The 25,672-nt window shown below is 38.8% G+C and overlaps 1 protein-coding gene across 4 annotated transcripts in view; it reads left to right on the top strand.

Moving 5' to 3' along the window:
- The window catches only part of RFX7 (regulatory factor X7), a 151,778-nt gene that overhangs the window by 59,309 nt on the left and 66,797 nt on the right, over positions 1–25,672 (top strand). For all 4 annotated transcript variants that reach the window (XM_089310396.1, XM_070054228.2, XM_070054230.2 and 1 more), the window contains exon 3: positions 15,420–15,453. In XM_089310396.1, coding sequence (XP_089166522.1) covers positions 15,420–15,453 — 34 coding nt within the window. The remainder of the gene's footprint in view (positions 1–15,419; positions 15,454–25,672) is intronic.

Below are 25,672 nucleotides of genomic sequence, written 5' to 3'. Positions count from 1 at the left end.
GAACAGTAAGTATTCTAGAGGAGTTCAGGTTATAAAAAAGAAACAGATTTGGTACTTTGAATTTTTTTGTTGTTGTTCTCTTTGGGCAGTAGCAGTATCCAAATGGGATTTTCCTTAGTTTTATGACCCTAATGATCCAGTTTTTTTTTTTTTTAACTGAAGTAGGATTTATGTAAGATAGTAAATTAACTACTGAAAGTGTACTGTTTGGCATTTGATATATTTAGTGTTGTGGAACCATCACCTGTGTCTAGTTTTAAAACATTTTTATCATCTTAGAAGGAAAACACACATGCACTAAGCAGGCATTCCCCATTTTTCCTCCCCCCAAGTCCCTGCTTTATATATAGTCTGCTTTATATCTAGCATGTAGCTATTTTGTATATTTCATAAGTATGGAATCATGTATGTGACTTTTCATTTCTGGCTGCTTAGCATATTTTTTAAATAAATACATTCTTGTGAATAATGCTGCTATGAACATTTATATGCAAGTTTTTGTGCATATATACCTAAGAGTAGAATTGTTGAATTGTTGAATCATGGTAATGCTGTTTCTACCTTTTTAAGGAAATGCCAAACTTTCTTCCAGAGCAGCTATGCAAGTTGAACATCCCTAACCCACAAATATGAAACTCAAAATGTTCTAGAATCTAAATTTTTTTAATGACGATACTCAAAATGTTTCAAATTTCAGAGCTTTTAAGATTTCAGATTTTAAGAGTATGAATTAACAACTGGTAAAGCCAATACAAATTTTGCAGCATCCAACAAAACTACAAAATCTGAAACACTTCTGTTTTCATGTGCTTCAGATAAGGTGTACTCAACTAGTACTTCACGTTCCTTGTGAGCAAGTATAAGATAAAAACATGTTTTACTGTAATGGGCTGTGAGCTCAGTCACAGATCCCTACAAAAGGGATCTAATGTCAGTGTATGTTTCAGGAATTGATTATTTCATAGGAGTGAAGGCTAAGCATTTGTTTAATTTGTCCTGGCAAGGCTACATTGTAAGAGCTTCTTAAAGTTGGTATACTTCAGACTTTGCTTGGGTGAGATCTAGCAGAAGAAATTTTAATCAAATATATAGGAAGTCACTCTGACTTCAGACTTGAGTACTCCAAATAAATGTAAAAACAGTATTGAATTTCAGGATGGAGGCCATGCTTGGTGTTGGAAGGGACAGTGGGAACCTCTTACAATGGTATAATCTGAGATACAAAATAGATTATAAACAATTTGTTGAAACTGGGGAAACAGATTCTGAAATGTTTCTAGCAAGCAAGGTATCAAAATGCTCTTTCAGACATTATTAATAATGTATTCTTTGGTTCATGACTGATTTATATATGGTATCATGGTAAAGTGTAAAGAAAAGGGAGACATGTGATTTTAAGTATTTGCATGAAATAAAGTAGGCTTAGGCTAAGTTTTTTATTTTTAAACACATGTTTCTTAAAATTTACTGTCTCCTCTGTGCTGCCCTGCTAAGTAAGAAAGCTTTACCCAGTTTCACTCTTTAGTTTCAGTTAGACAGAACAAAATTTGTTTCTCAAGTATCTTTCTTGCTTAACTTTTTATGTGCTCTGCTTGCTGGTGTTTACCTTCCTCCCCCTTTGCTTTCCCCTTGCTCTAAGATTAAGATTTACTTTGTGAAATTCTGGTAATCTGACTTGCTATGCAAAATTTAACTTGAAAGATTGAGGAGATGAGTAGTTTGCATGCTCCATGAACACAGTAAACACCACAGCAAAATTATGATGCTTAATGATTTGTTGTTGATTGTGTCTTATATCAGAATGCCAGTTTGATACTGTTAACATTTTTATGAACTTTTTAAAAATCAATAAAACTGGGGCAGGCGTTGTAGCACAATGTGTTAAGCCGTCACCTGGGATGCCACGTCCCGTATTGGAGTGTCAGTTCCCATTCAGGCTCCTCTGCTTTTAATTCAGCTTCCTGTTAATGCATCCTGGGAGGCGGGACATGATGGCTCAAGAACTTGAGTCCTTGTCACCCATGTGGGAGACAAGGTGGAATTCTTGCAGGCATTTTGGAGTGAACCGTGGATGGGAGATCTCCCTCTCTATATGTCTCCTTGCCTGTCAAATAAATAAATAAATAAACATTTATTTTTTATTTATTTTTTTTTTTTTTGACAGGCAGAGCGGACAGTGAGAGAGACAGAGAGAAAGGTCTTCCTTTGCCGTTGGTTCACCCTCCAATGGCCGCCGCGGCCGGCGCGCTGCGGCCAGCGCACCGCGCTGATCCGATGGCAGGAGCCAGGAGCCAGGTGCTTTTCCTGGTCTCCCATGGGGTGCAGGGCCCAAGGACCTGGGCCATCCTCCACTGCACTCCCTGGCCACAGCAGAGGGCTGGCCTGGAAGAGGGGCAACCGGGACAGAATCCGGCGCCCCGACCGGGACTAGAACCCGGTGTGCCGGCGCCGCTAGGCGGAGGATTAGCCTAGTGAGCCGCGGCGCCGGCCAAATAAACATTTTTATAATAAATCAGTAAAACCAAAATTTTAATGCATTTTCACTATAATCAATTATGAACAATTTAGAAAGCATAAAATAATTAGAAATATATTAACTTATCATTTGGACAGTAATTATTTGCAGATACAATTAGTAAAGTTGTAGTCAGAAATAATAATGAAGAACATTTAAATTATGAAATATTAAAAAGCCAAATTGCTATCTTTTAAATTGCAAGCTCAAATATACATCAATGAATCATTATTGAATGGTAAACTACTTTTGTGCATATTTTGACAACTGCTAGAAAAATTTTCTTAACCTTAACTAGTTGCAGAAATGATTTTTTTTTTTTGACAGGCAGAGTGGACAGTGAGAGAGAGAGACAGAGAGAAAGGTCTTCCTTTGCCGTTGGTTCACCCTCCAATGGCCGCCGCGGCCGGCGCGCTGCGGCCAGCGCACCGCGCTGATCCGATGGCAGGAGCCAGGAGCCAGGTGCTTTTCCTGGTCTCCCATGGGGTGCAGGGCCCAAGCACCTGGGCCATCCTCCACTGCACTCCCTGGCCACAGCAGAGGGCTGACCTGGAAGAGGGGCAACCGGGACAGAATCCGGTGCCCCGACCGGGACTAGAACCCGGTGTGCCGGCGCCGCTAGGCGGAGGATTAGCCTAATGAGCCGCGGCGCCGGCCTTGCAGAAATGATTTAAAAAAAAAGAGAGTTAATCTAACTATATTCCTCTGAGATCAATTCCACTTCTTGCTTGATAATTTTTTTTTAAGATTTTTTTTCTTTATTTATTTGAAAGTCAGAGTTACGCACAGAGAAGGAGAGGCAGAGAGAGACAGAGAAGTCTTCTATCCGCTGGTTCACTCCCCAGGTGGCTGCAACGGCCGGAGCTGTGCCGATCCGAAGCCAGGAGCAGGAGCTTCTTTTGAGTCTCCCACACAGGTACAGGAGCCCAAGGACTTGAGCCATCTTCCACTGCTTTCCCAAGACATAGCAGAGAGCTGGATTGGAAGTGGAGCAGCTGGGACTCGAACTAGTGCCCATATGTGATGTGGCACTGCAGGCGGTGGTTTTACCCACTATGCCACAGCGCTGGCCTCCTTGTTTGGTAATTTAGTGGATTTTAAAAATCAATTGATTTAAATTTTCATGTCTTTCATTTTTTATTTGTAATCAAAGTTTTCATTTCTTTTAATTAATTAGTGAAAATGTTTTACAGTTCTTGCTGAGAAAAAACAGAGTTTTCAACCACTACCTCTTTGCCTGCCAAATAGAGTCAGGTGGAATAAATACCTCCTGCTTTTGCTCCTTCATCTCCTTGCAGTGGCACCTATTGGCCTGCTGGCAAAGAAAGGAAGGGAACCCTACTCATGCATGCAGAAGGCCAGCTTCGTGGGTAGAGGGTAGAGAGTGGGTTTGGAAGGACAAACAGAAAATATCCAGCCCAATCATTTCAATTTTTCTAAAATCTCTCTTTCTGACTCTGAATGTTCTTTTAAAATACATTTACATGGTGTTTAGTTTTTATTTCTTAAATGCATTGTCTTCTCTTTGTGAAGATTACAAGGTTTTTTTGTTTGTTTTTGTTTTGTTTTTTCTTCTTGAATGGTCTTACTTCTTACTACTAGGGTTTTCACCCTCTTTTTTAAAGGGAGTTCATTCTTTCATATTAGAGATTCTTCCCTATTAAGAACCACTTTAAAAACAATCACGTGTAGGCCGGCGCCGCGGCTCACTAGGCTAATCCTCTGCCTAGCGGCGCCGGCACACCGGGTTCTAGTCCCGGTCGGGGCGCCGGATTCTGTCCCGGTTGCCCCTCTTCCAGGCCAGCTCTCTGCTGTGGCCCGGGAGTGCAGTGGAGGATGGCCCAGGTCCTTGGGCCCTGCACCCCATGGGAGACCAGGAAAAGCACCTGGCTCCTGGCTCCTGCCATCGGATCAGCGCGGTGCGCCGGCCGCAGCGCGCCGACCGCGGCGGCCATTGGAGGGTGAACCAACGGCAAAGGAAGACCTTTCTCTCTGTCTCTCTCTCTCACTGTCCACTCTGCCTGTCAAAAAAAAAAAAAAAACAAAACAACAACAACAAAAAAAAACAATCACGTGTATGGAAAGGAGTGGGCAGGAAGGAAACCGTCTGGAGAGTTCTGAAGCTGGAAGCAGCCATCAGAGTTGCCCCAAGTTGGGGCCAGGGCCTGCCTGACCTTTATACCTCTGTGTTGTCTGTCCCCTAGGACAAAGTGTGTCCACAGGACTGAAATTTTCTTCACTGTAGGCAATCACCATATTGATAGGAGTCAGACACTGAGAGCTTTCTGCTACACACACTCCCAGCATCTGGGACAGAGTCTTATTTCTTGCAAGAGAAATGGGACAGCACATTTCAATCTCCATGCATGCTCCTTCCCAGTCAGCCAGCTCCTTGTCCTGTTGAGAAACTACTTCTAATAATTTTTCTTTCACTATATAAATTGATTTTTCCTTTTGTAGAACTTCATAAAAATGGAGTCCCACAAAACTTTTCTGAGTGGTTTATCTCAGTGTAATATCCATTAGATTTATCCATGCTCTTCCATATGTCAGAAGTTTGTACCTTTTTATGCTGAATACTGTTTCTTTGTGTGACTGTGCCACCAAGTGTTTATCCATTTTTATGTTGATGCTAGTTGGATTGATAGCACTTTTGACCTATTACGAATAAAGATGCTTTGAACATTGTTATTCCTGTGTGTTTGCTTTGTGGAAATACAGTTTTGTTTTTCTTGGATAGATTTATGTTTAGCTAAGCTTCTCCATGGTGGTTTTACCTTTCACACTGCTATGAATCCTTGCCAACATTTGGTGTTTTCAGTGTTTTTAATTTTAGCCATTTTATTGATATACTGAATAGTGTATCATTAGGATTTCATTTTGCATTTCTTTGGTGACTGATGATGTTGAATATGATTTCATGTATTTATTGGACTTTTGTGTATCCTTTCTTTGTGAAGTATCTTTACTTTATTTACTGAGTTACCTATCTTTACTGTTGAGTTGTAAAAGTCCTTTAATTTGGGATAAGCCTCTTGTTAGATATGTTTTACAAAGATTTTCTTTCAGTTAGTGGCTTATTTTCTTCACTTGATGTCTTTAAGCAGATAGGAGATGCTTTTCATTTTGATGAAATCTGATTTAATTTTAAATATTTATTTATTTAATTATTAGTTGCAAAATAGAGAGAGGAAGAGAGAGAAATCTTCTGTCTGCTGATTCCCTCCCCATATGGCCACAACAACTGGGACTAGGCCAGACTGAAACCAGGAGCCAGGAATCCATCTGGGTCTCCCACATAGGTACCAGGGACTCAAGTACTTGAGCCATCATCTGTCACTTCCAGGCACATTACCAGGGAGCTGGGTTGAAAGCAGAATAGATGAGACTTGAACCAGCAGCACTCTGTTACGAGTAGCAGACATCACAGGCAGCAGCTTAACATACTGTGCCACAATGCCTGCCCGTAACTTCCTGCCCCTAGTTTGTTTATTTTTAAAAAAATGACTATTGCTTCTCTATCCTTAGAAATCTTTGTTGGCTCTCAAGTCATATATTCCTGTATAATTTCCTACAGATAACTTGATAGTTTAAAGTTTTACAGTTATGATCCAGATCAAATTCTTCTACAGGATGAGGTATGTTTATTTGTTTACAGATTTATCCACTTAGTCCATCAGCTTCTGTTGAAAGAATTTTCCTTTCTCCTTTGAATTGCTTTGGCTCCTCTGTTGCAAATCACTTGACAGTTGTCATTCATATCACTTCGTCACTGTATGTAATATTACTTTGCTTTGGGTGCTTTCATGATGTGCTTCTTTGTGTTTTCATCCTTTTGACTATGATATGTTTGTGTGTGTTTTCTTTTTATAACTGTCCTTCTTGGAGTTTGCTGAGCTTCACTGATCTCTGTATTTCATGAAAATTGGGGAACTTAGGCCATTTATTAAATATTTTTCTGTCTCATTTTTTTCTCTATTGCTCATAATGAGACTACTTCATATTGTACTACACATTTCTGAGGCTTTGTTTATTTTAAAAAGGTTTTTTTCCTTTTAGACTCAATAAACTTATTCATTTTCTAGTTCAGTGGCCCCTTTCCTCCATATTTTCTCCTGTTTTAAGGTCATCCAATGAATTTCTCAGTTCAGATATCTTTTAAATTCTATATTTTACATTTGGTTCTTTTCCATGGGTTCCATTTATCAGCTAAGATTCCCTCATGTGTACATTTATTATGATCATTCTACCTTTTCTACCAATACTGACATCTCCATCGTTCAGGGTTTGGTTTCTGTGATCTACCTTTTCTCATAATTCTAGGTCTTTTTTATCCTGTTTCTTTACTCTAGTAAATGTTATTTGTATAATAGGTGTTGTGGGTAATAAACGTTGTAGACTTTGGATTCTGTTGTCTTTTTGTGGTGAGTGTTGAATTTTTACCTTACTAGACATCTAATTCAGTGTGGCTAGATTCAAACTCCAGCTTTTATCCCTTTTGTGACAGGTAGCAGCAGAAATCTTATCTGAGAGCTTTCCCCCTTCTAGCTATTTTTTTGGGGGGTGGGGGGGCTGGGAACCATGGAGGCATTCCCCAACAAGGATCATCCAAATATTTGGGCATAGTTTATACAGAAATTTTGCAGTACCTTCTTTTCTGGGATTTCATTGTTTCCTTTCCAGCTGCCCTGACAACCCAAAACTTTGTTCTCCTTCAGCTGGCAAGACCATAGTTCTAGTTGATTGTTGCCATTTAGTTTGGTAAGTAGCACTCCTAGGTGACAGCCTTATAAAAATTTTGCTCAGTGCAGTTCCTTCATTTAACAATGATTTCCATCTAGTTATTGCTTGCTTTTGGTCAATCTCTTTTGCCTTTTTTTTTTTTTTTTTTTGTCTAGAGTATATAATTGTTATGTGTGGCAGGGTCACCTCAACATCTGCATCAGAATATCAAAGTATAGTTTTATTCAAAGAAATCAAAACATTCGGGGAATATTTTAGGGAATTCCATCAAATGTAATTTTATAAATATGCTTTTGCAACAAAATGGATGCAATTGGAGACCATGATGTTTAGTGAAATAAACCGGTCCTAAAAAGACAAATGTGTTTTCCCTGATTCGTGGCAACTAATTCACAGAGTACAAAAAAAAATGTAATATATATGAATGAAATTGGCATTTTGAGATTTGATTATTGTTTATAGCCCTTATCTATATACTTGAAGAACGGGTGTTTTTCTCTTACTACTTCTTTATTTAGTGGAGGATTAAACTTGTGATTATAAAATAAATTCAAAGTATGTCACTGTAACAATTAAAAGGAAAATAAGAAAGAAAGGATAAGGAAGGTGGTGGGATGCTAGGGTGAGAAGTATAATTATGCTCTTAACAACTTGTATATTTTAAATGCATGAAATTTGTTCCCTTTATATAAAGTTTTAAAAAGAAAATAAATAAATAAAAATTTGAAGACTCATTAAAATGCTTTTATGGCAACAAAAAGGTGGTTTAGTGATATTAATATGAGACAAAATAGAGTTTAAGGCAAATGACATTACTGAAGATAAAGGACTGTAGATCATGATTTTTAAAAAAACCACTCTAGAAGAAAATATAAAACTCATAGCCCTACATAAACCCAGCAACATAATCTTGACATGAAAGCAGTAATTAACAATGCAAAAAGAAATTAATAAATGCCTAGTTATAGTTGAATATTTAACATAGCTCATAAAGTGGTAGACAAAGCAGAAAAGCAGGCAGTGGAAGATTTGAACACTATAATTTTTTTTTTTTTTTTTTGACAGGCAGAGTGGACAGTGAGAGAGAGAGACAGAGAGAAAGGTCTTCCTTTGCCGTTGGTTCACCCTCCAATGGCCGCCGCGGCCGGCGCGCCGCGGCCGGCGCACCACGCTGATCCGATGGCAGGAGCCAGGAGCCAGGTGCTTTTCCTGGTCTCCCATGGGGTGCAGGGCCCAAGCACCTGGGCCATCCTCCACTGCACTTCCTGGCCACAGCAGAGAGCTGGCCTGGAAGAGGGGCAACCGGGACAGAATCCAGCGCCCCGACCGGGACTAGAACCCGGTGTGCCGGCACCGCTAGGCGGAGGATTAGCCTAGCGAGCTGCGGCGCTGGCCTGAACACTATAATTTATACACTTCCTTATAGAAAGTATTATAGCAAATAAACTTGAAAGATGAACATAAAGAATTCATGGATTCTGTCTTGCAATTTTTTTTTTTTTTACAGGCAGAGTTAGACAGTGAGAGAGACAGAGAGAAAGGTCTTCCTTCCGTTGGTTCACTCCCCAAATGGCCGCTATAGCCCGCACGCTGTGCCAGTCCGAGGCCAGAAGCCAGGTGCCTCTTCCTGGTCTCCCATGCAGGTGCAGGGCCCAAGGACTTGGGCCATCCTCCACTGCACTCCCTGGCCACAGCAGAGAGCTGGACTGGAAGAGGAGCAACTGGGACAGAATTCAGCGCCCCAACTGGGACTAGAACCCAGGGTGCTGGTGCCACAGGCAGAGGATTAGCCTAGTGAGCCATGGTGCCAGTCTCTGTCTTGCATTTTTAAGATTTGTTTTTAACATTTCACCATATTCACTTCATGTGTACTTATTATATATAAGTATATATATGTACTTTTTATTAAAAAAAATTGTTTTAAAAAGTAAACTAGTGACTTTTGTCTCTAAGGAAATTTTATCATGAAAACCATATTCCTTGGTTGAAATGGAAAAAATGATTGATTAGTAGTTTGTAGTTTGAAAAATAGAAAATATTCCTATATAAATACATGGGTACTTCAAAAACATTCTGGGAAATGGAATTAAAATATAAATTTATTTCACTGCCAATGAATTTGAAATCTGTGCATCACAAGGGGTCTTCAAAAAGTTCATGGGAAATACATACTATGAAAAAGCTATGCATAGATTTAAACATTTTTGTACACCAAGACAAACACTTAATTCCATTTTTCATGAAGTTTTTCAGTCACCATTGTATGGAACACTAAATTACAAATTATTTGCCATTAATTGATAAAAGACAATAAATAGCAGTATTTGTAGCGTGAAGTTAATAGAAGGAAAATTTTCAGTAATAGGAAGTTATGAACTTATTAAAAATGAAAGCTTGGGGCCAGCGCCACAGCTCACTAGGCTAATCCTCCGCCTGCGGCGCCGGCACCCCGAGTTCTAGTCCCGGTCGGAGCGCCAGATTCTGTCCTGGCTGCCCCTCTTCCAGTCCAGCTCTCTGCTGTGGCCCGGGAGTGCAGTGGAGGATGGCCCAAGTCCTTGGGTCCTGCACCCGCATGGGAGACCAGGAGAAGCACCGGGTTCCTGGCTCGGATCAGCGCGGTGCGCCGGCCGCAGCAGCCATTGGAGGGTGAACTAACGGTAAAGGAAGACCTTTCTCTCTGTCTCTCTCTCTCACTGTCCACTCTGCCTGTCAAAAAAAAAAAAAGCTTGGGAAAATTTGTTTTGTATTCAACCTTAAAGTAATAACATAAATACAAATAACATAGAAGAGAAAATAAATGAGATGCAAAGCAGAAGCAAATCAAGAAAACCTGGAGCTAGTTTTTGTTTGTTCATTTGTTTTTGCAAAAATAGGCCTCTTTGCCTAGTAGTGTTCTGAGTGCTGGGAATATGGCATTAAGCAAACTCTACCAACTTCTTGATCTGTAAGGCTCACATGTGGATGGGGAAGACAAACAGCTAAATACAAGTGGCACTAATTGCAATAAAGATAAATGAAACAGCATAAAAGAGATAAGAATAACAAGAAGTGTTATTTTAGATATGGTCAAGGAACGTCTCTGAGCAGATAGCATTTGAACCACAAGCATACAAAGTGAGGGAGCAAGCCAGGCAGATGTCATTTTGGAATGTTGCTCCTGGCAGAGAGAACAGAAGAGCAAAAATTCTATCATACCAAACTAGGATTAAAAGAGAAGTGCCTTAAAATAATACAACTAATTTACCAAAAAACATGTCACCAGCATTATTCTTGATTGCAAAATATATACACATAAACACTTTAACATGGAAACTAAACAAGGATGTCTGCTGCCCATGCTACTCTTCATCATGCTGGAGTTTTTAACCAACATCATTAGAAGAGGAGGAAAGAGGTATAAAGATTGGAAAGGAGGAAAAACATTATTGTTAATCATAAATGAAGTGATTATCTGCAGAAGAATCTACATACTGTTAAAAAATTACTAAGAGTTGAGGAAGGTTGCTGGAGATAGGTCAGCATATAAAAAGAATAGTTTGCCTGTACATCAGCAGAAATCAATCAGAAAACATAATAGCCAAAAAAAGATACAGATTACCACAGAATCTATTTGAACTCTGCTCGTTCAGTTCCCTGCTGCTCCACTTCCGATCCAGCTCTCTGCTTTGGCCTGGGAAAGCAGCGGAAGATGGCCCAAGTGATTGGGCCCCTGCACCCACATGGGAGCCCCGGAAGAAGCTCGTAGCTCCTAGCTTTGGATCAGCACAGCTCCAGCCATTGCAGCCAACTGGGGAGTGAACCAGCAGATGGAGGACTTTCTCTCTCTCTCTCTCTCTCTCTCTCTCTCTCTCTCTGCCTCTCCTTCTCTCTGTGTGTAACTCTGATTTTCAAATAAATAAATAAGTCATTTTTAAAAAATTCTAGAACTTGGAATTTTAATGAGACAAAAGACATTTAAAATGTTAAATACATATAATGAGGAATACTCTCCAGGATATATAACAAACTGCTATAATAAGAAATAGTCAACTCCACTTAAGAATAGGCTAAAGATACATGAATCAGCAACTTAAAAGGAGAAAACCCTGGTTTGTCCAATAAGCAGGGAAAAAGGTATACAACATTGTTAGTAATTGGGAAAATGACAGTTTTTTTAAAAAAGAAATAAAATTTCATATCCATTGGAATGGTAATTTTTTAATATGTTATATATATGTCGTATATAAATGACATATATTGAAAGGTAATAGAAAAGTAAACTATCATACTGCTGATGGAAGTATAAATGGACATAAGTACTGTAGACAAGATATTGGTAATACATAGTAAAGTTGAAAATATGCATTCATACACCCCTGAAAATCAACTTACAGATTTCTACCTGAGAAATTTTTGCATATGTATACCAGGAACCATTTATGGCAGCATTGTTTATAGAATAATTTGAAACTACATAAGTATCTTTCGTAGAGGAATAGATGAGTACACTTGATAGTAAAATGAATGAACTTCATCAACATGGATGGAGAGCAAATGCTGCATATTACAGTGTAATGGCATTCATATAAACATTATAAAATTTCACAGAACTGTATATGTTGCTTAAACCTATTTATATGGCTAGTGCAAATGTTGAAATAACTAGTAAAAGTACACATCAGATTAATGATGGTTACCTTTCAATAGGTAAGTAATCGTATCAAACTGGACAGAAGAGCAAAGGGGACTTAAACTTCATCTAAATTGTTCTATTGTGTTTGTGTTACTTATGAAGTAAAATAGTCAAGAGGCTAGATTAACCTATTTCCAAGGTTCTAGTTCAGAACTGTTTATTTCACTTTATAATTATGTGCTTTAGAAAAGGCTGTTATTGACATGTATGTTTTACAGATTTACCAAACTGTTTGTGAAAGGTAGACAAAGCCATCCTCTTTAGATAATCCAATAGAGTAGTTACTAACAGAATGAGAATATATTGAGATCCCGGGTTAATAAAATAATTGCATTGGGGTGGATGTGTGCCACAGGGTCAGATCACCACTTGGGATGCCTACAACCTATGTCAGAGTGCCTTGTTTAAGCCCCAGCTCTACTTCCAGTTCAGCTTCCAGCTGGTACACACCCTGGGACGCAGCCGTTGCTTGGATCCCTCCCACACAAGTGGGAGACCCAAACTGAGTTCTGGGTCCTGGCTACAGCTTGGCTGCAGCCTGGCCCAGCCCCGGCTATCACAGGCATTTGGGGAATCAGTCAGCACAGGAGGGTCTTTGTTTTTCTGTTTCACCCCGTCTCTCTGCCTTTCAAAGAAAATAAAATAATTTAAGAAAAAAAAGCTTATGAGAGTATACATTTGCGAACTGCTTAAAAACAACAATAAAAATACATTTTCAGTTTCACTTTAATTTCTCATAAATGGTCCCAGTCTTTTCAAAGATTTTTTATTCATATGGGAACTGGACTTGGACTTTGCCATTTATTTATTCAACAGATTTTATTGAACACAACTAACAAAGCAGACAAAGGCTGCTCTCAGGGAGTTTGATAATCAAGGAAGATAGCCACTAAACAAATAAATTAATTAGAAATGTGTTATATCTGGTGATACATGCAATGATGAAAAACAAAGTAGAGTAAGTGCAATAGAGAATGATTGGAAGTTTCTATATGGGGAAGAAAAGGAAGAACTGTCTGTAAAAGATAACATAAAGCAAAGTCCTGAAAATGGTGAGGGGCGAGTTATTTAGGGGAGGAGTCTTAGAGGCTGACAGAAAAAGCCAGGGCAGGTCCCTGCTCCTAGCCTTAAGAGCTAGCATGGACTTCCTGGCCCACATGCTCCTCCACGTAGCTGGCTCCTGGGGTTCAGTATGAATCCAGGTTTCCCTCTCTCTTTTAGATAGGGCCCTCACTCTCCTATGCATTTCTCCCACTGAATAAAAAGCTTAAAACTTAAAAAAAAAAAAAATAACTAACGTGGAGGCCCATCTAGCTGGATCAGAATGAACTGAGTGTGAACCAGTAGGAGATGAGATCAGAAGGACATCAGAGGGCTTGATTATCCAGGGCCCTTGGCCTTGATAAAGACTTTGGAGCAAAGGACTAATGTGTCTTGTACAAAGAATCTACCTAGCTACTGTGTTGAGACTAGCCCGTAGGGTGTGGTGGTTGGTGGAAGCATAAAGATAAAAGCAGAGAAACTATTTATAAGCTTGTTAACTCTGCAGACAAGACAGGATGGTGGTTTAGGCCACGGGGGTGGGAGATGATTGGATTCTAAAAATATTACTTTTTGGCAATAATTCTTAATGTATAGATTACACTCTGATCTCAGGAAAGAACTCTTGATCTAATTGAGAAGAGAGAATATAGTACATGTTGATTGCCAACACATGATACTGTACAAGCATAGCTGTACAAGTGACCCCAAAAGAGTATTTTTAAACCTTTAAAAATCTTTTGTAGGATTATGGGAACAGGATTTCAGTCTCCTTTACCTAGAGGTATCTTTTACACTACTTAACTCTTTTTGGAGGTTGTTCTGAACTTTGCGCTATGTTTAATCCAGCCATACTTTGTTGGTTAAAAAGTGAAAATTGAGGAATATGAATACCGAATGTAAGATTTTGCTGTTAATGACTGCATTAGTTGAAAAGAGATCTTAATGGTGATTTTTACTTTGTAGCTTAGATATATAACTGTATATAAAGGCAAATAACCAGTTTTTGTCTACATTCATTTGGCTCTAGAACCTTTTATGGAAGATGACTTCGTTTGTAATATCTTTTAAAGATTATATATAAATTTATCTGAACACTTTGCATGATTTCTTTGCACTTGCCTTTTGGTGTTTTATATCAAAATGCGCATGACAGTTAAATTATTTTTTACAGGCTTCTATATTAACCCAAATATTAACAATGAACATATTCAGTAGTTCAGTTAAATTGATGTTTGGTGGCTTTATTTGTACTATTTATTTCTAAATAATTTTTTCCACCTTCCCAGTTTATTTTTGTATTAATTAATTTTTAGTGTTACTTTTGTGTCTAGGGATTCCTGTTACTGGGAGTATGTGTAGGTATCTCTCTGTGTATATGGTGGTAGAGAAGAGAGAGGGAGAATCTGCTTCATAAATATTTCATATTTAGAGCTACAGATCATTCTACATCATTATGTCTCTTAGATGCTAAACAAACATTGTCAAGAGTGGCAGGCATGGGCTAGCACTGTGGCACAGCAGGTTAAGCTGCAGCATGTAACACAGGCATCCCACATCAAAGCACTGATTCAAGTGCCAACTGCAGCGCTTTCGATCCAGCTCCCTGCTAATGCTCCTGAGAAAGCATCAAAAGATGGTCCAAGTACTCGGGTCCCTGCCACCCATGTGGGAGACCCAGATGGAGTTCCAGGCTCCTGGCTTTGGCCTGGCTCAGCCCTGGCCATTGAGTCCATTTGGGAGGATCTTCCTCTCCATGTGTCTCCCTCTCTTTATTTCACTCTGTTTTTAAAATAAATAAAATAAATCTTTAAAATTTTTAAAAGAGTAGCAGGCAAACAGTAAAAATAATAATTTATAATGAACTCTGCTTGTTTGTTTGAAAGGCAGAATGAGAGAAAGAAATCCTCCAATTGCTGATTTACTCCCCAAGTAGGTGCAACAGCCAGGTCTGAGTCAAGCCAAAGCCAGGAGCCAAGTTACTCCATCCTGTTCTCCCACATGGGTGGCAGGACCCCAAGTACTTCAGCTGCCTTCCCAAACACAGTAGCAGGAAGCTATATCAGAAGCAGAGCATCGCTCTGATATGGAATACTGATATTACAAGTGGCAGCCTAAATCACTTTCTTTTTTAAGTATAGTATTATATATGTACTTATGTACCATTAAAAACTTAATTGTTTATTCAGAGCATCTATAACAACAATAGGCTAAGTGTCTCAGTAAACTGAGAAAGTATTTGGTTTATGTTTCAGGATTGAATTTATTAGTGACTGGAAAATAGATTTTTGTGTTGCTTTGTGAAGGATGCAGTTTGAGATTGCAGTGCCTTAATATAAGGAGCTTTAATTTCTTTCAAAATAGGTAATACTAATTATAATAACTGTTTAAGGATATTTCAAATATTTAACAAGCTTTCTTTCTAACTAAACTTTCTTTTTCTTTTAGCAAAACTGTACAATCTAAAGTGGACTGCATTTTGGTAAGTAAACTAATTAATCTTAAAGTTCTTTTGCAATAAGGCATTAACACTATATAAAATAAATATATCATTCTTAAGTAAATACTCATTTTTAAATGTAACTCAACTTTAGTGAATAAAATTTGACATTTAAATTAAAATTTGACATAACCCTATGTATGAATTCATTATAAGGTACCTAGGTACTTATATTTCATTAATACTGAAATCACAATCTGAGGTAATTACATTTTTTAATTTGGTTGAACTTTACTCAAAATTGCTTAAACACACATTCCATTAAAGTTCATATTTACTTTTCTGTTCCAATAGACCTGTGTGAATTTGTTTAAGTAAAAATTTTTGAGAAATTCGGTGGATTTGTTGTGTTGTGGTAGTGGCTGCCAGTCTTTAAGAATTAAGACATGATAGCTTAAATTAGGTTGTACTCATAGAACTCTAAGAAAATTGTTTAAAGAAAAGCTTTTAACATGCTTGATGGGTTAGTTTTTGTTACCATAATCTGCTTTTCATGTTTGGGTTGCTAGCTTTTAAGATTGAAATACACAATAGCTTAAATTTAAATTGCATTTGTAGTTCTTTAGTACTTAACTTCAACATGTGAAGGAAGAAGTATGCAGCCACTGGGAGAGCTAGACTACTACTGACTTCTTTAGTAACATTTCTGTGATGGGATACCCCTCAGCTCTAGAACCTGCAGTAGCTCTGATCTGTTAGGTTCCTCAAAGTATCAGTCTGTGCCTTCAGAACTTTCTTATCCAATTTGGGGTCCTCCTTCTAAGGTGCACAAACTTTGTGGGGAGACGAGGATCTGCTTTAATGTCTGGTTCCGAAACAAATAGATCTTATTGGCTTGTTATAGTATTATTAGCTTTTTAGTCTCAAGTTAGGTGAATAGCTAGAAGTAATTCATAGAAGAGGTAATTTGTTGAATTCTCTTGTACTTTTCTAAGCTAATAGCTGAGAGAAGACTTTTTATGGGGCATTTTTGTCTTGGTTTCTTGTTTCTGTTTTGTTTTTTAGCCTCAAAGTAACCCTCTGAAGTAGGTAATCTTGTTAGCTCTCTTTCACAACAAAGAAACTGGTATCCTTATATTTTTTTAATTTTTCATGAGTACAAAATAAAAAAAGACATACTCCCTGCCTTCAAGAAATGCAGTCTGTTGTTCAGATGTCTTCAAGGGTATTCTTAAGATTTAGGGAAGTGGTGATTGGGGGTGAAGGGCATGACATTGTCCCTAATCCCAAAAAGCATTTCTAATCTCTCCCCACTCTGAAGGCATCTCATTGTTTATATGTCACTCAATTATTGTTCATATTTACTAAGTGCTGAACCCAGTTCTTGGCTCCAGCATACAATGGTAAAGAACGCAGATAGTTTTTCTATCTATCTAAGGTTATGTTTCCTTAGAAGGACTTGAGGAGGTAACTTTAGAGAATTATTCCTTTTTTTCTCATCCTTGAGAAGACAGAAGCAGAAGAGTGGTATTAAATATAAAATATTTATTAAATATTAATAAAATATGACACTTGTAAATACTAAATAAGATCAAAAAGATCTTTAAAGTCTTTGAAGAATTTTGAACTGTTTATATTTTAGTGTAAGGTTTTAAATAAATAAATATATATGTTAAAAAGTTTTAGTCCATTTTTTAAATACTGGTTTAGACCTTGCATGTACAATGACAACTAAGATCTCTACACCTCATGATCCATATATTTATTGGGTGAGGGAGACAATAAACAAGCAAATGAGTAAGAATAGTAACTTCAGATGATGATAAATGTCATTATAAAATTTTTAAAATCAAAAGGAGGCAAGTGATGGTGGCTGGAGTAATCTTAAAGGGGTAATCAGAAAAAGTCTGCTTGAGATGATGACATTAAAGCAGAGACCTGAAATAATAAGCAGCCAGCCTGCGTGTTCATCTGCCACTGATGTGTATTAGGCAGAGGGAACGGTGAGAACAAAACACTGAAGCAGGAATGAGTTTGGAATATTTGAAGGCTACAAGGCAGGGCTGGGGGCCAAGGGGAGCGAGATGGCAGCTGAGTAAGATGCTGCAGTGGCGCCGTGGCTCACTAGGCTAATCCTCCGCCTGCGGCGCCGGCACCTCGGGTTCTAGTCCCGGTCGGGGTGCCAGATTCTGTCCTGGTTGCCCCTCTTCCAGGCCAGCTCTCTGCGGTGGCCCAGGAGTGCAGTGGAGGATGGCCCAAGTGCTTGGGCCCTGCACCCCATGGGAGACCAGGGGAAGCACCTGGCTCCTGCCATCGGATCACGCGGTGCACCGGCCGCAGCGTGCCGGTCGCGGCGTGCCGGTCGCGGTGGCCATTGGAGGGTGAACCAACGGCAAAGGAAGATCTTCCTCTCTGTCTCTCTCTCTCACTGTCCACTCTGCCTGTCAAAAAAAAAAAGACACTTGATAAAATTCAGTATCCCTTCACAATAAAAATTGAACAGATTAGGTCGATTAGCAATGTACCTCAACATAATAAAGGCCATGTATAAAAGCCAATAGCTAACAATGGCTGGGGAAAGGCTGAAGGATTTTTTCTAAGATCTGGAATAAGGAACAGATGTCTTCTTTCACTACTGTTGCTAGTGAGAGCAATTAGGCAGGAGAAGGAAATAAAGGATATCTAAATTGGAAAGAAGGAAATCAAGCTGTCAGTGTTTGTAGATGACAAAATCTTATGTATAGAAAAGCTCAAAGACTCCACCAGTAAGCTGTAAGAATTAGTAAACAAATTCAGCAGAGTTGCAGGTTATAAAGTCAGTATGCAAAAGCCAGTAGTGTTGTTATACACAAATAGCAAGTCATCTGGAAGAGAAATCAAGTAAGTAATCCCACTTCCAATAGCTACAGAAAAAAATAAAATACCAGGGATAAATTCAACCAAAGAGGTGAAATGTTTCTGCAATGAAAACTACAGATCATTGGTGAAAGAAATTGAAGAGGACACAAAGAAATGAAAAGGCAGCTGATGTCCATAGTTGGAAGAGTCAATATTGTTAAAATTTGCATATGACCCAGAGTGATTTACAGATTCAATGCAATCCCTATCAAAACACCAATGACATTATTTTCAGAATTAGAAAAATCACTAATAAAATTTGTATAGAAATCACAAAAGGTATCAAATACCAAAGCAAACTTGAGCAAAAAGGAATAAAAAGCAAGAGACATTACACTGACTTAAATATTACAAAGCTGGCCAGCACCGCGGCTCACTAGGCTAATCCTCCGTCTTGCAGCGCCGGCACACCGGGTTCTAGTCCCGGTCGGGGCGCCGGATTCTGTCCCGGTTGCCCCTCTTCCAGGCCAGCTCTCTGCTGTGGCCCAGGAGGGCAGTGGAGGATGGCCCAAGTGCTTGGGCCCTGCACCCCATGGGAGACCAGGAGAAGCACCTGGCTCCTGGCTTCAGATTCGCGTGGTGTGCCGGCCACAGCGGCCATTGGAGGATGAACCAACGGCGAAAGGAAGACCTTTATCTCTGTCTCTCTCTCTCACTGTCTAACTCTGCCTGTAAAAAATAAAAAAAGAATATTACAAACCTATGGTATTGTATTGGCAAAAAAACAGACCCATACACCAATAGTGCAGGAAACCTTTCCATAAAGATTTTATCACATATATTCTTTTAGATCTTTTGAAGATTTAGCTTTATTCATTTAAAATTTTTAAATTATGGGCCATTTTTATTTAAATTTGACTTAAGGTGAACTTCAAGGGTTTTTATTTGTTTTGTTTCCATATAGATAGATATCCAGTTGTTCCAGCACTGTGAATTCTTTACTTCCACATTCACTTCCTGTGCCAGAAAGCTTTATGTACAGTCTTTTGTGGACTCTTTTTTTTCCCATCAAGTACGATGTCTATCCTTTTTGATACCACCACACTATCTCATCTGTTGTAGCTTTATGCATAGTTTTAACATTACCTAATGTAATTGGTTCAAATTATTTTTTACATTTATCTACAAATTTCATAATTATCTTGTTAATTTCAAATCTTAAAAAAGCAGTTCTAACATTTTGTTTATGATTACATGGAATATACAGACCAACTTGGGGTTAACTGACATTTTACTAATTAGGTCTTAATCTATGAGATTTATATATCTACATGTAGTTGAATATTCTATAATTTCTGTCAGTAATGTTTTCTAGTTTTCTGTGTATATGTTTTGTACATACTTTGTTAAAATTATGCCTATGCATTTAACTTAAAATATTTTTTGGATGTTATTATGAATAGCATGTAAAAGGCTTGCTTAACCAGTTGTTAAAACCAGTGTTTGACCGTTAATACTTTTCTTGACTTTGTACTTGCAGACTTACACATTCAAAAAGCAATTTTAGTAGATTTATGTAAAGTACTTGAGATTTTCTACCCACTCAATTATGTTATCTATGAATAAAGAAAATTTTAATTTTGTTTCAATTTATATGTCTATTTTTTTCTTAACTTATTCTAGGTGGAACCTAAAGGAAAGGTTAAATAGAAATGGTGAAAATGAATTTCCTTGTCTTGTTCACACTCTTAGGAGAAAAGTCATTCACTAACCATATAATAGGATATTAACTTTAGCACTGTAATGGATGCACTCAGGGTGAACGTGTTCTTTTCTGTTACTGTTTTCCTAAGAGGTTTTTCTTTTTTATTTAATAGTATTTACATATTAGTGGTTTTTTAAATTATTTATTTATTTTACTTGAAAGTCAGAGTTACAGAGAGAGAGGAGAGGAGAGAGATTGGTCTTCCATCCGCTGGTTCACTCCCCAGTTGGCTGCAACGGCCGGAGCTGCACCAATCCAAAGCCAAGAGCCAGGAGCTTCTTCCGGGTCTCCCATGCAGGTGCAGGGGCCCAAGGACTTGGGCCATCTTCTATTACTTTCCCAGGTCATAGCAGAGAGCTGGATAGGAAGTGGAGCAGCCTAGACTTGAACCAGTGCCCATATGGGTGGGATGCCGGCACTGCAGGCAGCATCTTTACCTGCTATACCACAGCACCAGCCCACATACTAGTTTTTATCAGATTATTTTAGTACATTTATTGATAGCTTTTATTTCTATATTATCACATCCACTGATCTGTATCTTTTCCATTGATCAACAGATGTTAATCTATTCTGCTATAAATGTCATTTTCTGTTTTATACCTTCCTTTTTTGTTCCAGAAACTCTACCTTTTATAGACTTTTTTTTTAAAAAATCAGTTTTTAAATTCCTTAGGATATTTATAATGCCCTGTTTTAAAATCCATGTTTCTTAATTACATTATCTCTGTCATGTCTGAGTCTTTTGTTTTCTGATTTCCATTGCAATCATAGGTCACGCTTTTTTCTTTACATGTTAGGAATTGTTGATTAAGTTTTAGACATGGTTCTTGGTTTTGATTTTGAGCATCTAAATTTGTTCTCTTCCATTAAATTGTATTCATATTTGTTGTGGTGGACAGCTAAATTTCTTGTAAATTAGTTTAATCCTTTTGAAACTTGTGTAAAAGCTTTGATAAGGCAAGTGACATCTATACTAGAGCTAGTTTAACTCTTACTAAGATGTTACCCCTCTAGTTTCAATACAGTCATATTTGTCTTAATGATTGGGATACATTCTGAGAAATGTGTGATTAGTAAGTTTCATTGTTGTGCATCGTCACAGACTGTACTTATACACACTGAGATGGCTACAGCACCACTTGGCCATATAATTTTGTAGAACAGTGTCATACATGCAGTTACCTTTGATTGAAATGTCATCATGTAGCTCATTACTGTATTGTTTTTCTCAGGTATTCACTGAGATCTCTGAGCTGTGTGGTCAAAAATGGAGCATGTGTTAGCTATTTCTACAGTCCTGATAGTTTTTACCCAGCATCTATACATTCATAGTTTAGTTTACAGCAATAGATTCCAGATCTTCATAGAGATCTGCGCAAATTTTGAAGAGCTTTTTTTTCTTCTTTCCATGTGGAACATTGCATCCTCAAGCACCAATCTCTGTCCCTTTAGCTCAGCAGTACTGTCTTGCTCTGCTGGGTTGCTCCTCTAAGCACCACAGTATAGAAGTTATCTTCAGATGGCATCATCTCATGTTCTTTTCTCTCAGGTCTAACAGTTCTGTACTTTTTTGTTGACTAATTTCTAAAAATATTTGTTCTTTTTGTTTGATTTTTGTTTTTCATGTTTTGAGTTGGTGGAAGTGGAAGAGTTGCTCCTGGTATCCAATATTCCAACACGACCACATGCAGAACAACAATTAACAACTGTTTTAAGATATTGATAAAATATATAAGCCCTATCCTATACTCTTTTTTTCTAAGTCATATATTTTCCACTCTTCTCCACTAAAGCTATTTCAACTCTCTTTTCCTCAGACTACAAAACCCATCTCCTCTTCCCTCATGTCAGCAAATGATCTTGCCTTCTACTTGTTTGAGAAAAATAGGAAGTTACAGTGTAGGTTCTCCACCAAATTAACACTATTTCTTGACTCTAAGTTGGTAATTGTTCAATTCTAAACTGTTTTTGTCTTCATTCTGTTTCCTCCCAACAGAAGAGGTGTCCTGCCTGTCTGTGTAAAAGCTGTTCTCTCTCTGCCTAGACTATGGATCCGATCCATTTCCTCTCTCAGAATTCACTTCTTAGTTTATTCTCTTTCTCCTTTTCCTTTATTCTCTCATTTTCTACATGGTTACATGCTTAATTTTTTTTTCCATCTTTAAAAAAAATCCTTTCTAATATCGATCACCTTTGTCTAGCTGGTTTGTCTAGCTAGTCTGGTGAAAGTGTTGATTGAACTGTCTCATACCTCATCTTCAATTCAGTTTTCAGCCCTAGTAACAAGTCTTCTACTACTAACACTCCTGTGAAACTTGTATTTATCAAGGATACCTTGACTTCTTATTGTAAGTATAGTAGATAACCTCAGTCTTAATAAGCATCCCTCACACACCCCTTCCCTCCAGTTTGATGCATTCTCATTTTTTAATTCTTTACATGGTAAAGTATCCTGGTTTTCCAGTTATATCTTGGGCTGTTCCTTCTCACTTTCCTTCAGGGCCTGTATTCCTCAGCATTCTGTCTGTATTTGCCACTAATGATCTTATCTATTTTGAGGGTTCCAAACAATCCCAATATATTGATGACTCCTAGTTGCAGATTCCCAGCCTAAGCTCCAAATCCTTGTATCCAGCTATTTGTCAGTGACTCAGTTTAACTTGCATGTTCCATAGGCACTTTGCCAGAACCAAACTCCTTGTGTCATACTGTCGCTCCCCCTCTTCGTGGAGGAGCAACACTAAGCCCTGCCTAGGCTTCATATCCGAGTCACGGCACCATTATGTCGCTCCCCCTCTTCGTGGAGGAACGACACAGGACCCTGCGCTGTTCTTTCATCTGCTCGGCCCTCCCCGGGTTTGCTGCTGGTTCTTCCCGGGTTGGCTACTATCCCTTCCACCTCCGTGGAAGGGCAGTTCCCCCTGGCCACATTCCCCACTTCCGCAGGGGAGCGGCACACCGCCGGCCGGCTCTCTGGGGGCTGCACAGGTGTTCCCTTAGATGTTCCCCTCAGATGTTCCCGGTGCATGCCGTCTCTCTCCTCCTTTATAGTCCTCCTCTGCCAATCCCAACTCGGCTGCCCACACGCCGAGTACGCTGCTCTCCTCCAATCAGGAGCAAGTCCTACAGTTTATTGGTTGAACTGGAGGCAGCTGTGCAGAAGCTGTTTACTTCTCTCCCAGCGCCATATTGTGGGAGAGCAGATGCATAGAATAAGTCTTAATTCCAGTAACTCAGTCTAGTCCGGATTGCTCCCCACATCATACCCCAAACTCTGCACCTATTTGTGTTAGTTTATTCTTGCTGCTTTAATAAACTACAGTAAATTTAGTGGCTTAAACAATACAAATTTATTATTTTTGAGTTCTTTAGGTTAACAGTCTGACCTGGATCTCACTAGAATAATAAAATGATCAGCCGTCATGTATTCCTTTTGGAGACTTAAAAGAGAATTTGTTTCCTTGCCTGTCTACCTTCTAATAGCCACATCTACAAAACCAGCTCCTTGAGTCCTTCTTACACTGCATCACTCTGACACTTTTTTTTAATAGTAAAATCTCCCTCACTCAGAACACTTGAGTGTCCATTGGGTCTGTCCATGTAATTCAGTGTCATCCCACACATTGCAGGTCCTTAATTTAACCATTTATGCAAACTCGCTTTTGTTACATAAGGCAACACATTTACAGGTTCCAGAGAACTGGGACATGAACATTTAGGGGGAGCCATTATTTTACATAGGAGTGAATGGTAATCATTCATCTAACCTAAAAATCCACAAGTCAATCTTGACTCTTCTTCATCCTATCTTACAACTAGTCATTCACCAAGTCTCATGAATTTGGAATCTTGGTTTCCCTGTTTCTTCATCCCTGCAGCTACCAAACTGATCCAGATGATTATACTTCTTTGAATTACTACAGCTATTTTACTGTTTCTAGTTTCTTCATGGTCATTCTGTTCTCCACAATACCATCATAGTCATCTTTATACAGTTCTGTTTCACACCCTTGTTTAAAACTTTTCATGGTCACTCCATTGCTCTATCTTAAAACATGGAACACTACCCCCCACCACGCGCATGCGCCACCACCATCAAGGTCATCTCTCCATTCTGTCCATAGGCGATCAGTAAGCTGTAGTGGAATAGTGGTGGGGTAAAAGATTTACTCCGTTAATCTATAATAGCATGGTCCATCAGAACTTTCTATAGTAATAGAAATGTTCAATGCATGTGGTTTTTGAGCACTCCAAAAGTGACTAGGGGACTAAATTTAATTTTATGTAATTTTAGTTAATTTAAAGGTAAATAGCCATTTCTGGCTAGTGGAAACCATATTGGGCAGCACAGGTATAGAACTTGGTTCTCAGCTAGGGAAGATTTTTGCCTGTCCTCCCCCCGCCTCCTGCCTAGGGGACTTTAATCATATCTGGCGATGTTTTTGGTTTTCATACTTAGAAAGTACTACCAGCATTGAGTAGGTAGAGGCAAAACACTGTAAAACACAGGATGGCCCTCCATAACAGCTTTAAATGTCAATATTTAAAATGTCAGAGTGTGAATATTGACAAACTCTGGGCTAGACTGCCCCTTCACTTTTTAATGTATTTACTTATATTTTAGGATTCACTCTAGATGTTACCCCTTCTAGGAAACCTGTGATTCCTCAGGTCTGCATTTAATACATCTTCTGTCCAGTAATGCCCTGTTCTTACCTTTATATCTATAATGTAGTCACTTCTGTCATAATTATAATTAACATTTTATTTGTTCTTGGCTTCTTAAGTGTAAGAATATGTTTGTTGGAATGTACCCAGAGGCACATGAACATAATCAATAATTGCTGAATATATGAATTAGAATAAATTAATCAGTTATTAAACATGTTATAATTTAAAATATAAGGAAGTATTGACAGCTCCAGTTTACACATTTTACAGAATATGAACTTACTAAAATATTTGGAAGTATTTTGGGGGATTACTGATAGCTTTCCGGTAAGAAAAGAAAACTTGATTCATTCCTTTAGAAGGGATGTGACTTTTCCGTCATTCTCCCATTTATTCCTGCCCCACTAAGGTTAGATAGGGGCCGGCGCCACGGCTCACTAGGCTAACCCTCTACCTTGCGGCGCCGGCACACCGGGTTCTAGTCCCGGTCGGGGCGCCAGATTCTGTCCCAGTTGCCCCTCTTCCAGGCCAGCTCTCTGCTGTGGCCAGGGAGTGCAGTGGAGGATGGCCCAGGTCCTTGGGCCCTGCACTCCATGAGAGACCAGGGTAAGTACCTGGCTCCTGCCATTGGATCAGCACTGTCCACTCTGCCTGTCAAAAAATAAATAAATAAATAATAAAAAAGGTTAGATAGGCCCCTTTCTTCCAGACTCTCTTGGTAAGAGAGAACCAGCCTGGACTACAGCCACTGTCATCCTCAGAATCTTGAAACAAACTGGCATGCAAAGTTTTAAGCAGGTAAAGTTTGACAGACAGGTCACAGTCTACAGGGAGCTGGAGAGCAATATACAGTGTCTCAGAGCTGAGGCTACAGAATGAAACAATCCTGAATTTGAGTTGTTGCCATTGTTGTTTGACTTCACATAGCTTTAATGTAGCTTAGCTTCGTAAAAAAGGAGATGGTGGTAGTAACGCACTCTACCA

This window comes from Oryctolagus cuniculus, chromosome 12 (genome assembly GCF_051225735.1).
Source record: "Oryctolagus cuniculus isolate XC-2025 breed Fujian yellow rabbit chromosome 12, ASM5122573v1, whole genome shotgun sequence".
NCBI lineage: Eukaryota > Metazoa > Chordata > Mammalia > Lagomorpha > Leporidae > Oryctolagus > Oryctolagus cuniculus.
The sequence above is the reverse complement of the archived record's forward strand: the minus strand, read 5'-3'. Positions and strand labels throughout refer to the sequence as shown.